Here is a 14,008-nt window from a genome sequence, read left to right as displayed (position 1 = left end):
AGTGATTTACATCATTTTTTAAGATTTATAAGATAAACATCAGTATTTATAATTATTATCTTTTTACATATATTCAATGAAAAAGAGCGAGACAAAATAAAATGACAAAACAGTAGCAAATCATGGGGATGTCGTTCGCTTGATTTGACGTGAACAGGAAGTATTTAGAAAAGTTATGTCACAGCCATCTTAGATTGGTTAACGTTTAATCACGGCACACCCAGGCAAGAACGGTAGACTGGAGCCAGGCGTTCGTTTTTGTGGGTGAGTTGCTTTGGAAGATTTCCAGGATGCCAACCAAACAGCACGCACGCAGGCAAGTTCCAGGCAATCAGGAATCCAGGCAATTTTACTCCAGCGTTGCATCCAAACAGCCCCCAAGTGCCCCTGCATGGGCATGGGTTTCTCTGTGCCAGCCAACAGCATGCGCTCTAGGCCATGTATTCTGGACCGATAATGACAGGATGCGGGCGTCTGTCCGGACACCGCGCGCCCACTCCGCCTCGCTGCTGCGCCGCGCTTCCCCCACCTCGCGCTCCATCCTGTGCCGCTCGCTCCTCGCCCCGCGCCTCACCCGCGCCTTTGGCTCCTTGCTCTAGCCGCGTGTCCTGCTCCCTCTGGTGCGCGCCCCGACCGGGCAGCCGCCGGGCTGGCCGCGGTGGCTACGCGTGCCGGGGCGGTCGTGCTGTGCCACGCCTAGGCTGCCCTGTATGGCCGCCACTGCCGCCTCCACCACGGGTCAGCCGCCTTCCCGCTGTCATCCTCCTTCTTCACCGCGACCTAGCGCCGGATCCCGCTGTGCAGTGCTTCGTCCGCCCACCCACCCGCCTGTCAGGTTTTGCCAAAGTGTATGTTTCAAGTGTTTCATATGTTTCAGAGGAATGTTGCAAGTGTTTCTTATGGATGTTGCAAAAGTAGATTGGAATATTGCATATGTTGCAATGGCTATATACGTATCTTGCAAACATCTGTTCCAAATGTTTTATCTGTTTTTTTTCAGACATATGTTGCAAGTGTGTTTATTTGGATGTTGCATATGCTTCAATCATATGTTGCAAATGTTTTAGCTAGATATTGCATATGTTTTGCAATGACTTTTCAAGTGTTTTCAGATGTTTTTGCTAGTGTTTCAGACGACGCATGTTCCAAGTGTTTCATCTGTCTTCAGACGTACGCTGCAAATGATTCATTTAGATGTTTCAAAGTAGATCGGGTGTTGCACATCTTGCAATGGCGCCAGGCTCTTGAATAACTTATTTATGGAAGTGCGGTATCAAAATCTTATATACTACCGAACTGGGTTGATCCTACATAAATCTTTGCTGTGGGCAATATTTAAAACAGATTAGATATGCCTATGAATTTGTTGATCCATGATGCACGTGCCACAGTGTGTTGGTGAAGCTCTGCTTATAACAGAACCAGCTACAAATCCGTTGCTCTTTGTTTGCTTCACTTCCCTGAAAGATTCATCAGTCAGCAGTATGGTTCTGCATTTGAGTTCCTGTCTTAATGGAGCAAGGCTGCAGCAGTGATGGTGAATCATGGTCTGTCTTGCTCGTTGTGAATGGTGAACAGTAGTATTCAGGCTTTCAGTCTGACTAACTGAAGCTGTGTTCTATGTTTGACTGCTAGGGGCTCCCAACTTGCGAATGAGGCGTGTTTTGTGATGCTGAACTGAAGTTGCCTGTGTTGGCATCATTGAAAAATGCCTTGTTAGGTTCAGCAGAGTTCAGCATGCCAGATTGGCAGTATGCTGTATTTGTATGCGTGTGTGATGAATAAATTGAAGGCTCCTTGTTCAGTTTCAGCATGCGAGATTGCTAGTGTTGTGTTCATTCACTTTCCTGAACGATTCATCAGCCATGCAGTGTGATTCCTGCACTTGATTTCCTGTCTGAATGGATAGAAACAAGGCTCAAGGCTGCAGCAGGCGCTGGCGGTGAAGCATGGTTCGTTTCATTAAACTATCATCGGGGGATGGTGGGTGATGGCTATGGTCAGGGGCGGATCCAGAACGGGCCTGCGCCCCGAGTTGAGCTGCTGATTCACGTTCAAAACAGTCTGATCTTGCTTGCTAGGCCTCCTTTTGTCTAATTAAGATCATAGTTTTTTAGGCTAAACACCACATATGTTAAAGGGGCTACATGGACTCGCCCCGGGCTGCAGCCCGGGCAGCCCGAGCCCTGGATCCGCCCCTGGCTATGGTTCAGCTTAGTTTCGAATCCTTCAAAAAAAAAAAAGTTCTGTGCAACTGTTTGTATGCGTGTGTGGTGAACAATTGAAGAGCTTCTGAATGCTCTCTCTGTCCTAAAATATAGTGCACTGTGACTTCTAAAATTTATACTGAAATATAGTGCATTCTACATGGTGTCAATGCCTAGATTTGGTAAAATTTGTTAAAAAGGAAACCATAATTAAGGAGAAATACCTTAATTGGGTTCAATCTATGGGTACATGCGCCATTAAGAGTTTCCTTAAGTTGTCTAAAATAATTTGGAATACACTATATTACATGATAGAGGGAGTAAGGAAGTAAGATTGGATCTCTGGTTCAGCTTCTGCATGCACAGATGGAACTTGCAGAAACCATTTGCCTCAAGTGAAAGTCTAATACTGTACTTCACCTTGGAGAGCAGCAATAACAATCACAGTGACTGAACACACTGAGAAACACCGTCCAGCTTCCCTTTTCCACTCGCTGAAAGTATTGTCGTGTGTCCACTCATTTCGGGAATCAAGTGTGTGCTGTGATCCCAACTGAACTTTTGCTTGCATTCAGTATGTATGCTGTAAATAAATAAATTCTAGAGCAACTGGAATAAATGATTCTTTGGTTCAGTTTTTATTCGGACTGCAAAATGATCCTGAGCTTTATGGGTTTCTATATAAACCTTGTTTACCCAGTCTGATGAGGAGGAGTACGTACAGTGGCCGAGCGAGCAAGCTGGGCCGATCTCAGCTCGGATATGGGCCTATAAAGCCATCAGAGAGAGCCCATACACATTCGGATGTGCGGCCCACCTGGAAGAGTCCAGGTCCAACGCTCTTCCTCACTCCTCACGCTCAGTGTCTGTCTTCCTGCCATTTCATTCCCCATCCACATTCGGGCTGTTCGCTGGTTGGTTTCTGGGCTGGTTTGAGCTGGCTGGTGCTGGTTTGGGAAAACACTGTTGATTGGTTGGTTTGGGCTGGTTGAAACCAACAAGCGAACAGTGTGATTCTCTGCTCTGCCGCTGCTGGCGCCTGCAACCACCTTGATTGCCACAATGGACCCTTCCTCGTTGTGTTTGTGTCCGTCAACATAGGCAGTGCCTTAGTCTACACCTACTCATCCAATGCTGCTGCCTGGAGTGAACCAGTTGGGCCTCAGCAAAATTACCTCGTCGACCCCTTTATGGGCAGTGCGCTTGTGGGGAACGCTCTCTACTTTGGGAATCTGGTGCGATCCACAGCTCTCAAGTACGATTTGGAATTGTGTCAATTGTCGTTGATTTGCCTACCATCTCTATGGCGGAGGTCTCAGCTGCAGGAGTCTCTGCTTACAACCATGGAGGATGGTGGACTAGGGCTCGTCAGGAGAGATGACTCCAAACTTTACATGTGGTCAAGGAAGGATACTCATGAAGTAGATGCTACATGGGAAAGAAGCGTCATTGAACTTAAGACAGTGTTCCCTGTTGATGTTGATGTAACCAAACTTATTCTGATTGGCTCTGGTGTCGATATCATTTTCATGAGGACGGGCAATGAGGTCTATACAATTGATCTAAAGACCTATAAGGTGAAGAAGGTATATGAGGGCATAATTCTCACCATCCTTCCGTACATGAGCTTCTACACTCCAGGTACATCGCTCCTTAGATATGATGTGTCACATTGTCACTTATCAATCTAGAAGTATGGATGATGATTTATGCAAAATAAAAAATGAATGTGTGTTTTCCTCTCAGCCTGCTGACATTTATTTTTAAATCTGTGTATTTATGCAGTGTTACGAGTGGCCACCACAGGTGAGGGACTGAGTGCTGGCACTTCAACTGCTGAACAGAGGCTTTCTTAGCAATGGAAAATTTGTTGTTGGTACTAGCAATGGAAGTGATATAGCTTTATAAGGGGACAGGTCACTAGGGTTGAGCTTGTGCCTGAGGCCTTGTCTACAGGCAAACTAATATAATCAGGATTCAGGAACAGCAGTACTTATTAACCATCGTCTTAGTTTCAGTTCATGAGAGACTGCATATCAAACTCTGTTTCAGTTTAAATCATCCAGAACAATGAAGTATTCTGTCACTGGTGAACCTACCCTGCTATCTCTTCTGACGCTTCAGAATTCATATGTGTGGCTAAGTGCTCTAATCCTTTGCCAGTATGGAATCAAGTAAGATGTCTATGTGAGCAAGTTCAGTTCACATTACAGGATGGTAAAATGTTTTAACAAGGATTCTAGGAGCCTGTTGCGTGTATGCTGCGAAGTCGCTGCTTAATACTGAGCACTAATCTTGTTGCTTGCGTGCATTTCATTTCAATAGCTACCTTGAATTTAGTTTTACTTTTTTGGTTTCTATTTTTGCTTTGGTTATTGCACAGGAATGCATGAGAGTGGTGCTTATTAGCTGACCATAGAAATCTTAACTAGTAATTCATTTGTTATGTTCAACACAAAGTAATTCATTTGTTTGATCAGTATGCGTTTGGTTACCACTCCTGAATGTTTTCTGTGGCTATGCTATACTTGTTTTACTGCTGCTCGGTCATTTTTCCAATAAGGTTCAAAACATGGGGAAAAGAGAGAGCAATCAATAATGGGTGGATTTTTTTTTCTCGAACACGCAGGAGAACTGCGTATCATTTTATTAAGAAAGAAAAATAATGGGTGGATGAGCTAGTGTTTGCTGTTGAAAGGGGTTTTGATGTGTTAGTCTGTACTTGTTCCTGAACATTAGGCTTGTACAGCAAGAGAAAATGTGTAACCATACAGACACTGATAGGTCAACAAGATTTCAGAGAGATGAAGGATTCAGGGACATATGTACAGGACAGCATTCTCAGGCCAGGTGTTGGTATCTGAATGCATTATATTCATGCGAGAACAATAAAGAAATAAATATAATCTGCTCATGAGTTGGTTGGGCGAAATTAGCTGAATGCCATTTTTTCTGAACATCAAGTGCCCTACTTTGTTTCTGTCCTAGCCACTATTCCTAATTGTGATTTTTTTTTTAATAATTCCTAACTGGATTTTGACAGCAAGGGTGGAAACTCTTACTGCCATCCTTGCATGTTGCTGCATACGAAACCCTGTTTCTCAGTTTAAAGCATACAGACAGTGAAGTAATCTGTCACTGGTGACTGGTGAACCTATCCTGTTTTTTTCTTTCTGATGCTGCATGGTTCATGTGTGTGGGTGTGGCTAAGTGCTCTAATGCTTTGTCAATATGGAATTGAATAAGATCTCTATGTGAGCAAGTTCAGCTCACTTTACAGGATGGTAAAAAGTTTTAATAAGGAGCCTGCTGCTTGTAAGCTGTGAAGTCACCACTTAATACTGAGCACTAGTCTTGTTGCTTGTGTGCATTTCATTTCAACAGTTACGTTGAATTTTGTTTACCTTTTTGGTTTCTATTTTTTCTTTGTTTGCTAGAAAGGACTACATGAGAGTGGTGCTTATTAGCTGACCATAGAAATCCTAACTAGTACTCCCTCTGTTCCAAATTATAAGACGTTTTGGCTTTCCTAGATTCATAACTTTTACTATGCACCTAGATATATATATATTATGTCTAGATACATAGTAAAAGCTATGAATCTAGAAATGCCAAAATGTCTTACAATTTAGGACAGAGGAAGTAGTTCATTTGTTATGTTCAACACATTTCATTGTCTGATCACTCTCTTTTTGGCTATCACTTAGCCACTTAGCAGAACTTTATCTCCTATGGGTACTTGTTTTACTACCATTAATACATAGGGCTACTGATATAGTCAAGAGTAGCAATGCATAGCAACTGTATTTTTACTTTCAGCTCTTGAGAGACTGCATGCATGTCAAACTCTGTTTCAGTTTAAAGCATCCAGAACAGTGAAGTACTATGTCACTGGTGAACCTACCCTGCTTTCTCTTTTTGATGCTTCAGAATTCATATGTGCGGAATAAGTGCTCTAATGCTTTGCCTATATGGAATTGAGTGAGATCTCTATGTGAGCAAGTTCATATCGGTTTAATGGGTGATAAGAAACTTTAACCAGGAGCCTTTAAGCGTGTAAACTGTGATGTCGCCGCATAATGCTGACCACTAAGGTTTCTTGCTTGCATGCATTTCATTTCTGACAATTACGTGGAGTTTTGTTTTTCTTGATTTGGTTCTTACTTAGGATGATACCGATGCTTATTTGCTGACCATACATATCTGAACTAGTAATTCATTGGTTACTTGCAAAACATTTCATGTGTTTGATTTGATCACTCTCTGTTTGGTCACCAGTTCCTAGAATGTAATCTATGGCCATACGGTATAAATGCTGCTACTTGTCATATGTGAACCCCTGAGCGGCTGAGCCATAAGTGGGAGCATCTGTATGTAGTTGTTTTTCTCTCAGATTTCTAAGGTTTACGATTTGTCGAAAAGATAGGGTAATCAGCTATGGGTGAACTAGCTGATGCATGCTGTTGAAGTGATCTGATGCGTTAATCTGTACGTGTTCCTGAACATTAGCCTTGAACAGGAAGAGAAGAACATGTAACATGCATACAGTGGTAGTGATGGGGCAGCGAGATTGCATTGCAGGGATCTGAACGATTCAGGAACTTATGTAAAGCATGCATGGCTGTTGCCGTGTTGGTATCTGAATGCATTTTATCCATGCGAGATTAGAGCAACAGGGAACTGAAGATGATCTGTTCATCAGTTGGTTGGGCGAAATTAGCTGAATGCCATTTTTCTGAACATCGAGGGCCCAGTCTGCTTGGATTTTTGGACAGCAGGCGGTGTAGCCCACCTGGACCGTTCGATTCCATTTGCACGGCCAGCGATTGTCCCAAGACCAAGTCAAGATCTCTCTGTCTCTGATCCCATGGCCCCACCTGGAAGCCTGAAAGCAGAGCACGGAGCAGAGCAGTAGATCCTTTCCTCACCTGCTGCGCCCCGCCGGCCAACTACCGTGGAAGCAGATCCGCCGCCGGCGAGCGCGCTGATGGCGATGGAGAAGGAGGTCCCGCTGCGCTTCGCTCCCAGCTAGTCCGCTCGTCTGCAAATGCTGGCGCCGCCTCGTGACGGGGCCAGGGTTCCCGCCGCCGCTACCGCGACCTCCACCGCGGGGTGTCGCCCGCCTTCGATGCTGGGTTTCCTCGTCAAAGACGGCCCCGGCCCGAGCGCCCGCTTCGTGCCCACCTATTTCTCGCCAACACCGTGGACGAGGAGCGCGCCCGCATCCGCAATGCACCGGCACCGGCACACGACGGCTCGTGGGGAACGGAACGCTCCCTGCTTTTGCACTTCGAGGCGGGCACAACAATGCTGGAGTACGATTTGGGCTGGCGGGAAATGAAGGTAATATCACTACCACACAAAGAATGGTATTCTATCTCGATTCTTGAGTCCATTCTGTCTCATTGATCCAAAAGCTTTTGGGGCTATTTGGAAGGAGCGGAATCAGAGAATCTTTCAACATAACGCAGCATCCATAGCATCTATCACCACAAAGATTAAAGAGGAAGCAACATCTTGGGGAGCAGGAGGCAAACACTTAGCATCCCTGTATTCCAGAGAGTAGCCATATCTTTTTTTTTAATTAATTTCTTTACCACCTCCGTGGGACTTTGTAACCTCTTCTGTATTAATAGAAATTGGCACAACTAGTGCTGGTTCGAAAAAAGAAGAAGCTTTTGGGTCTAAAGGAAGTGCCAAATCACACAGCTTTAGTCCAAAAGCCGGGCACTGGTTGTTATACCTGGTACTTTCTTTGGAGTTGCTGGTACACAGAACATGCATCTGTTGCTAATCTGACAATCTGTTTTTTGTGACCTTCATACCATATTGGTGCTCTACGGAGAAATTACGTTGGTCATGGATGGTGATGGCTTGATTTTTGTGACCTTCATATCATAGATGCTCTACAGAGAAATTACATAGGTCATGGATTGTGATGGCTTAGTGCTTCACATAGCGAAGGGTCGGGATGCAACATTCAAGGGCTGTAAGCCAACTGGTTGTAAAGAAAAAGTTAAGTCAGCATAATCAGGTGAAGGCGAAAGCAGTTCAAAGGTCATACATGTGAATGGACTATTGACTTTATCAATTTAGTTATTCTTATACGTCTTGGATTTTTGACCCGAATTGTTCTTAAAATCCCTTGCTCTCCTTGGAGTTTTCATGAGAAGCATAGAGTACACAGGAGTTTTCATGAGAAGCATAGAGTACACAGTTCAGCAACATCAAAACTTACAGTGTGCTTTCTTACCCATCCTGCAGCCTTGTCTTCCTGAGGAGCGAGAGTGATCTCCCAAATGGAAAGTTTCCTTTCTGCAGTCCTTGGTGAGCTGATGACCCGATCCATAAATTTCATCATCAGCAAGTGCTCGAAGCCGCCAGCACTGGTTGTGGAGGAAAGCCTACAAAGGGCTCTTCTTCGGGCACAGGTCATCATCGAGGAGGCCATGGGACGGCACATCACAAATCAATCTATGATCCACCAGCTTGACATGTTGAGAGATGCCATGCACCAAGGCTATTATGCACTTGATGCCTTCAGGTACCAGCCTTACTATGTAGAAGAGGATGGCAAAGATCAAGCTGTGAATTACTTTATCTCCGTATCCAAGGTACCCTCTCCAATGGAACCCTATTTCTCTGGTCAAACTGCAAGATTCCTTCAACAACTACGAGAGGCACTTGACAGATTGAGCTCCATGATTGTTGATCTGAATGAGTTGGTCATGTTCTTGATGAGCTATCCTCGCCTGTATCGCCAGCCTTACAGCATGCATATCATTCTGGGTAACTACATGTTTGATCGCCAGATGGAAGCAGAACTTATCATTAAATTCCTTTTGCACACAAAACCTCACAGTTCTGAAGAATTGGAGGTCCTACCACTTGTTGGCCCATTCAGAGTCGGTAAGAGTACCCTAATTGCTCATGTTTGCAAGAATGAAAGAGTCCGTGATTATTTCTCCGAAATCTTGTGGCTGCACGACTGTGATTTTACAGATGGTGAGCTAACTTTCAGACAGGGATGTGCAACGAAACATCAAAATCATTTGTCAAACTTGAAGAAAGGCAAGAGATTGCTAGTTGTTATTGAACTATATGATAATCTCTGTGAGGATGCATGGAATAGGTTTTATGTTACTTCCAAACGTAGCTTTCTTAGTGGTAGTAAAATAATAGTCACAAGCTGTTCAGACATGATTGTAAAGTTTGGAACAACACCAGCTCTAACTCTGAAGTACCTGTCCCCTGAGGCTTACTGGTATTTCTTCAAGACACTTACATTTGGAAGCATGGATCCCAAGATGCACCCTAGGCTTGCACAACTGGCCATGGAGATAGCTAGACTGCAGCATCGTTCAATTAATAGTGCATATATCATCTCTTGTTTGTTGAAGGACAATTTTAGCATACACTTTTGGTGTAAGGTTCTGAGCTTCATGAGAGGGTTCATCCAGACGTATGTCTCCAAATTCGGCGTGCATCCATTTGATCTTCTAAACCAAAACAAACCTGTACAGCTTCGAAGAATGGCTGCACCTTCTGAAGATTTCATGATTTGTCATCAGTATCACCGCTCAACTGAAGAGGAGGTTCCAGAGATAAGAATCCAAGATGTGATGTATGGAAGCATTAAGAAACAAGGAAAATTTGAGGTCCTAGTATGGAGATCTCAGATACCCCCCTACTACAGCTATGTCAATGTTTGTGAGATTCGAGAGCGAAAAATTACAGGTGCAAAGAGGAAGCACTGGATGAAAGATGGACCCACATTCTGTTAATTTTGTCATTTCCTGGTTCATGTATGGACATGTTTTTGTTCCTTTCTTTTTGTTTTTTCGTTGGGATGTCTCAAGTTAGAGCACATTAAAAACATAAATCATGCAAAGTGTGATAGGTTACAACACTGCCAAACTGTACTGCTACATTTTCACATGTGAAGTATAAGTGCTTATATGCATAATAACGTATGAGCCAGAGTCAGATTTTCATGAAATATGGTGAATCCTTCCTTGTCATTGGTTTCACCACAGATAGCACCCTCAGCTTGGAACTGAACTTGTATTTTTTGTCATTCTGTTTTCACTTCAACCCAGCAGGCCATTGTCAACAGAGCCTCATGGTCATGCTTGGTGGTTTGCCTGACTGTTGCCCTACGGAGATGGAACAACTTATCATCTCCCTCTAGCAAGTAAAGAAGAAGCTCTCAAGAAGGTTGGGCTTCCCACCAATATCTGGCCCGCAAAGAGTTGGAAATAGATTGGAGTCAGTTGTAATTGTTGCCCAGACATGAACAAAATGGATCTCAGATTTGGGCTAAGCCCAGGGGCAGCTTGGCCACTAGGCCGCTTGGATTGAAACTGAAAATTACAAGACTTGGAATACAAGATGGTCTGCCACTGCTTATATAGCAAAGTGTCTTTTCCTACTCTTACCTACTCTAGCATATTCTGCTGCATAAAGCAGATACCAAACTTGGGTGCTAAGCCACCTGAAAACACTTGGACAGTGAATAGTAAAAACAGGAAAGTAAGATACAAGCAGCTAGGCTTAACTATCAGTAATGTCTACTGAATTGTTTCACATTATGAGCTGTATATGTACACAAATCTTTGTACATGTACTCTAAAGTGCAGCAGTCATCTGATATTCAAATTGTCTTCTTTTTGGATGGTCAGCAGGTGCTCCAATCACTCCAACTTGGTATCTGCAATATGCTAATTAAAACTACAGCTTAGAAGTTTCAATTTTAAAGTGTTGTATGCAAGTGTCCCTGTGACATTGACATATGGTGGGATCTTGAAACTCATCTAAATTTAGGCAGGAAAGGAACTAAAAAATTGTGTTGTCTACACAAGCTTTTGAAATAGCATTTAAGTTTCTACTGTTAGCGATATTAGCCAACACAAGAAGGTCAATTGCTTCATCGGGAATTTATAGTGCAAAATCTGGTCTGAAGGCAACTCCTGTTCAGTCAGTTGGTTAAAAAGTGGAACAGAGGACACTGATTAATATAGTTCTTAGCTGGTATACAGAACTACAGTATACCAGTTGCTAAGCTAACAATCTTATTTTTGTGACCTTGATATCATAGGTACTCTACAGAGAAATTACATAGATCATGGATGTTGATGTCTCAGTGATTCACTTAGCGAAGGATTGGAATTCAACAGTCAAGGGCTGTATGTATTCTCTGGAAGTGTAAACAGAGAAATAAAAAGTCAAATCAGAATAACCAGGTGAAGACGAAAGCAATCCCAAAGGTCATACATGTGAATGGACTTTTGACTCTCTTTGAATTTAGTTACTCTTATATGTCTTTGCTTCTTGAGCTCAATCGTTCTTACAGGCCCTTTCTAACTTGAGCTTTGACGTGAAGCAGAGAATACAGAGTTTCAGAAACATCAAAACTCACCTCGTGTTTTCCTGCCTCGTCTTCCTGAGCAGGAAGGGAGAACTCACATGGAAGATTTCCTTCCTACAGTCCTGCGAGAGCTGATGACTCGACCCATAAACTTCATCATCAACAAGTGCTTGAAGCGGCCCGCAATGGCCATGGAGGATAGCCTACAAAGGGCTCTTCTCCGAGCACAGGTCATCGATGAGGAGGCCATGGGACGGCACATCACAAATCAAGCCTTGATCCAGCAGCTGGGCATGCTGAGAGATGCCATGCACCGAGGCTATTACGCACTCGATGCCTTCAGGTACCAGCCTCACTACGGAGAGGAGGGCAATGATCCAGCTATTAGGGGCTTTATGTCCCTATCCAAGGTACCCTCTCCAAAGGATCCCTATTTCTTCAGTCGAACTGCACAGTCCCAGGTGCAACTAGAAGATGCACTTGACAGATTGAGGTCCATGATGTTTGATCTGAATGAGTCAGTCATTTTCATGATGAGCTACCCTCGTCTGTATCGCCAACCTTGCAGCATGCATATCCTACTTGGTAACTGCATGTTTGGTCGCCAGATGGAAGCAGAACTAGTTATTAAATTCCTGTTGCACACACACCCTCATTGTTCTCAAGATTTGGAGGTCATGCCAATTGTTGGTCCACCCAGAGTCGGCAAGAGTACCCTAGTCGCTCATGTTTGCAAGGACGAAAGAGTCCGTGATTATTTCTCAGAAATCTTGTGGTTGTGTGAGTTCGATTTTACAAATGATGAGCTAGTTTGCAGACAAGGATGTGTAATGAACCATCAAAATTGTATGCCAAACTCGAACAGAGGCAAGAGATTTCTTGTTGTCATTGAACTATCTGGAAATCTCAGCGAAGAGGCATGGAATAGGTTGTATCTTGGTTCCAGAGGAAGCTTTTCTAGTGGTAGTAAAATCATAGTCGCAAGCCGTTCAAACAAGATTGTAAAGTTTGGAACAACACCGGCTCTAACTCTGAAGTTTCTTTCCAAGGAGGCATATTGGTATTTCTTCAAGACACTTACATTTGGATGCATGGACCCTGAGAAGCACCCAAGTCTTGCACAACTTGCCATGGAGATAGCTAGATTGCAGTATGGTTCATTCCATGGTGCATACATCATGTCTTATTTGTTGAGGGACAATTTTAACATACACTTTTGGCGCAAGGTTTTGAGCTTCTTGAGAGGGGCCATCCAGAAGCATGTCTCTGAATTCGGCGTGCATCCGTTTGATCTTCTGTATCAAAACAGACCTGTACAGCATGGAAGAATGGCTACACCTTCCGAAGATTTCATGATTTGTCATCAGTATCACCGTTCTCCACAAGAGGAGGTTCCGGAGATAAGAATCCAAGATTTGTTGTTTGGAAGCATTAAGAGACATGGAAAATTTGAGGTCCTAGTATGGAGATCCCAGCTGCCCCCCTACTACAGCTATGTCAATGCTTGTGAGATTCGAAAGCGAAAAATTACAGGTGTGAAGAGGAAGCACTCTACGAAAGATGGAGCTACACTCTGTTAATTTTGACCTTTTCTGGTTTTGTTATATAATTTTATTCACTTTTTGTGGGTAGGATGTCATAAGTGACAGCAGAGTCAATTCTGAAGTGTGCTGGATTTTCATATCTGAAGTGCAAGTGCTTATCTACATAATGACACATGAGTTGGAGGCATATATTTTCATGGGATATGGTGAATCTTTCCCTATTGTTGGCTTTACTCCAGAAAGCAGACTCAGCCTGGGCTTCAACCTTCAAGCCTGTCTTCTCGGCTTTATCTTTTCAGTTCAACCCAGCAGGCCATCCTGTCAATAGAACCTCAGTCATGTTTGGTAGTTTGCATGACTGGTTGCCTTATGGAGATGGAACAACTTATCAGTGCCCTGTTGCATGCCAAGCAGAGTCGACTTGGTTCAAGAAGTTTGGCATCCCACCAATCTCTGGCCCAGAAAGAGTTGGAAATTGGCTGGAGTTAGTTGTAATGATTTTTTTTCCGCATCTCAAGATTGCATAGTATACAAAATTTGTACACTTGAATGAATGCATTCGAAATTTTTGTACTTGGTCCTCGGAGATTCTAATCTCATTGTCTTCTCTTATCGTAGTCAGAGTGTTCTCAAATCACACCAACTTAAAGGTATCTACTGCAATATGCTAAGTAAAACTACAGCTAACAAGCTTTTGAATTTTAAATTTTAAAGTGTTATATGCAAAATGTGTTCCTGTAACATTGACAGACAATGGATCTTGGAACTCATCTAACTTTCGGCGCCTTGAGGCTGCTCCTGCATGGTAGTCGCCTCTTCATCCCCGACCACAGCGACCTGCGCCATTAGGCGCTCCTTTTGGCACACTCGGCCAGGCATGAGGGCGTTCA

At 43.5% G+C, this 14,008-nt stretch overlaps 1 protein-coding gene across 3 annotated transcripts; it reads left to right on the top strand.

Annotated features, from left to right (window-relative positions):
- The first annotated feature begins 4,003 nt into the window (after positions 1–4,003).
- LOC136541307 (putative disease resistance protein RGA3) lies at positions 4,004–13,725 on the top strand. Of its 3 annotated transcripts, XM_066533134.1 has the most exons (3): positions 6,584–7,550; positions 11,305–11,473; positions 11,658–13,725. In XM_066533134.1, exon 3 carries the CDS (start codon positions 11,673–11,675, stop codon positions 13,152–13,154), a length of 1,482 nt encoding a protein of 493 aa, XP_066389231.1. In that variant the 5' UTR covers positions 6,584–7,550; positions 11,305–11,473; positions 11,658–11,672; the 3' UTR covers positions 13,155–13,725. The 3 variants fall into 3 exon arrangements, with proteins under 3 accessions (XP_066389230.1, XP_066389231.1, XP_066389229.1); XM_066533133.1 differs by lacking the exons at positions 6,584–7,550; positions 11,305–11,473; positions 11,658–13,725 and adding exons at positions 4,004–4,381; positions 8,472–10,718; XM_066533132.1 differs by lacking the exons at positions 11,305–11,473; positions 11,658–13,725 and adding an exon at positions 8,472–10,718.
- Positions 13,726–14,008: the final 283 nt, after the last annotated feature.

The sequence above is a fragment of the Miscanthus floridulus genome, chromosome 3 (assembly GCF_019320115.1).
Source record: "Miscanthus floridulus cultivar M001 chromosome 3, ASM1932011v1, whole genome shotgun sequence".
Taxonomy (NCBI): domain Eukaryota; kingdom Viridiplantae; phylum Streptophyta; class Magnoliopsida; order Poales; family Poaceae; genus Miscanthus; species Miscanthus floridulus.
Note: the sequence above shows the minus strand (reverse complement) of the source record. Positions and strands in the feature narration are given on the sequence as shown.

What these genes read in the sequence shown, in the direction of transcription:
- LOC136541307 (XM_066533133.1), top strand. Translation starts at nt 8,507, where the DNA reads ATGGAAAGTTTCCTTTCTGCAGTCCTTGGTGAGCTGATGACCCGATCC.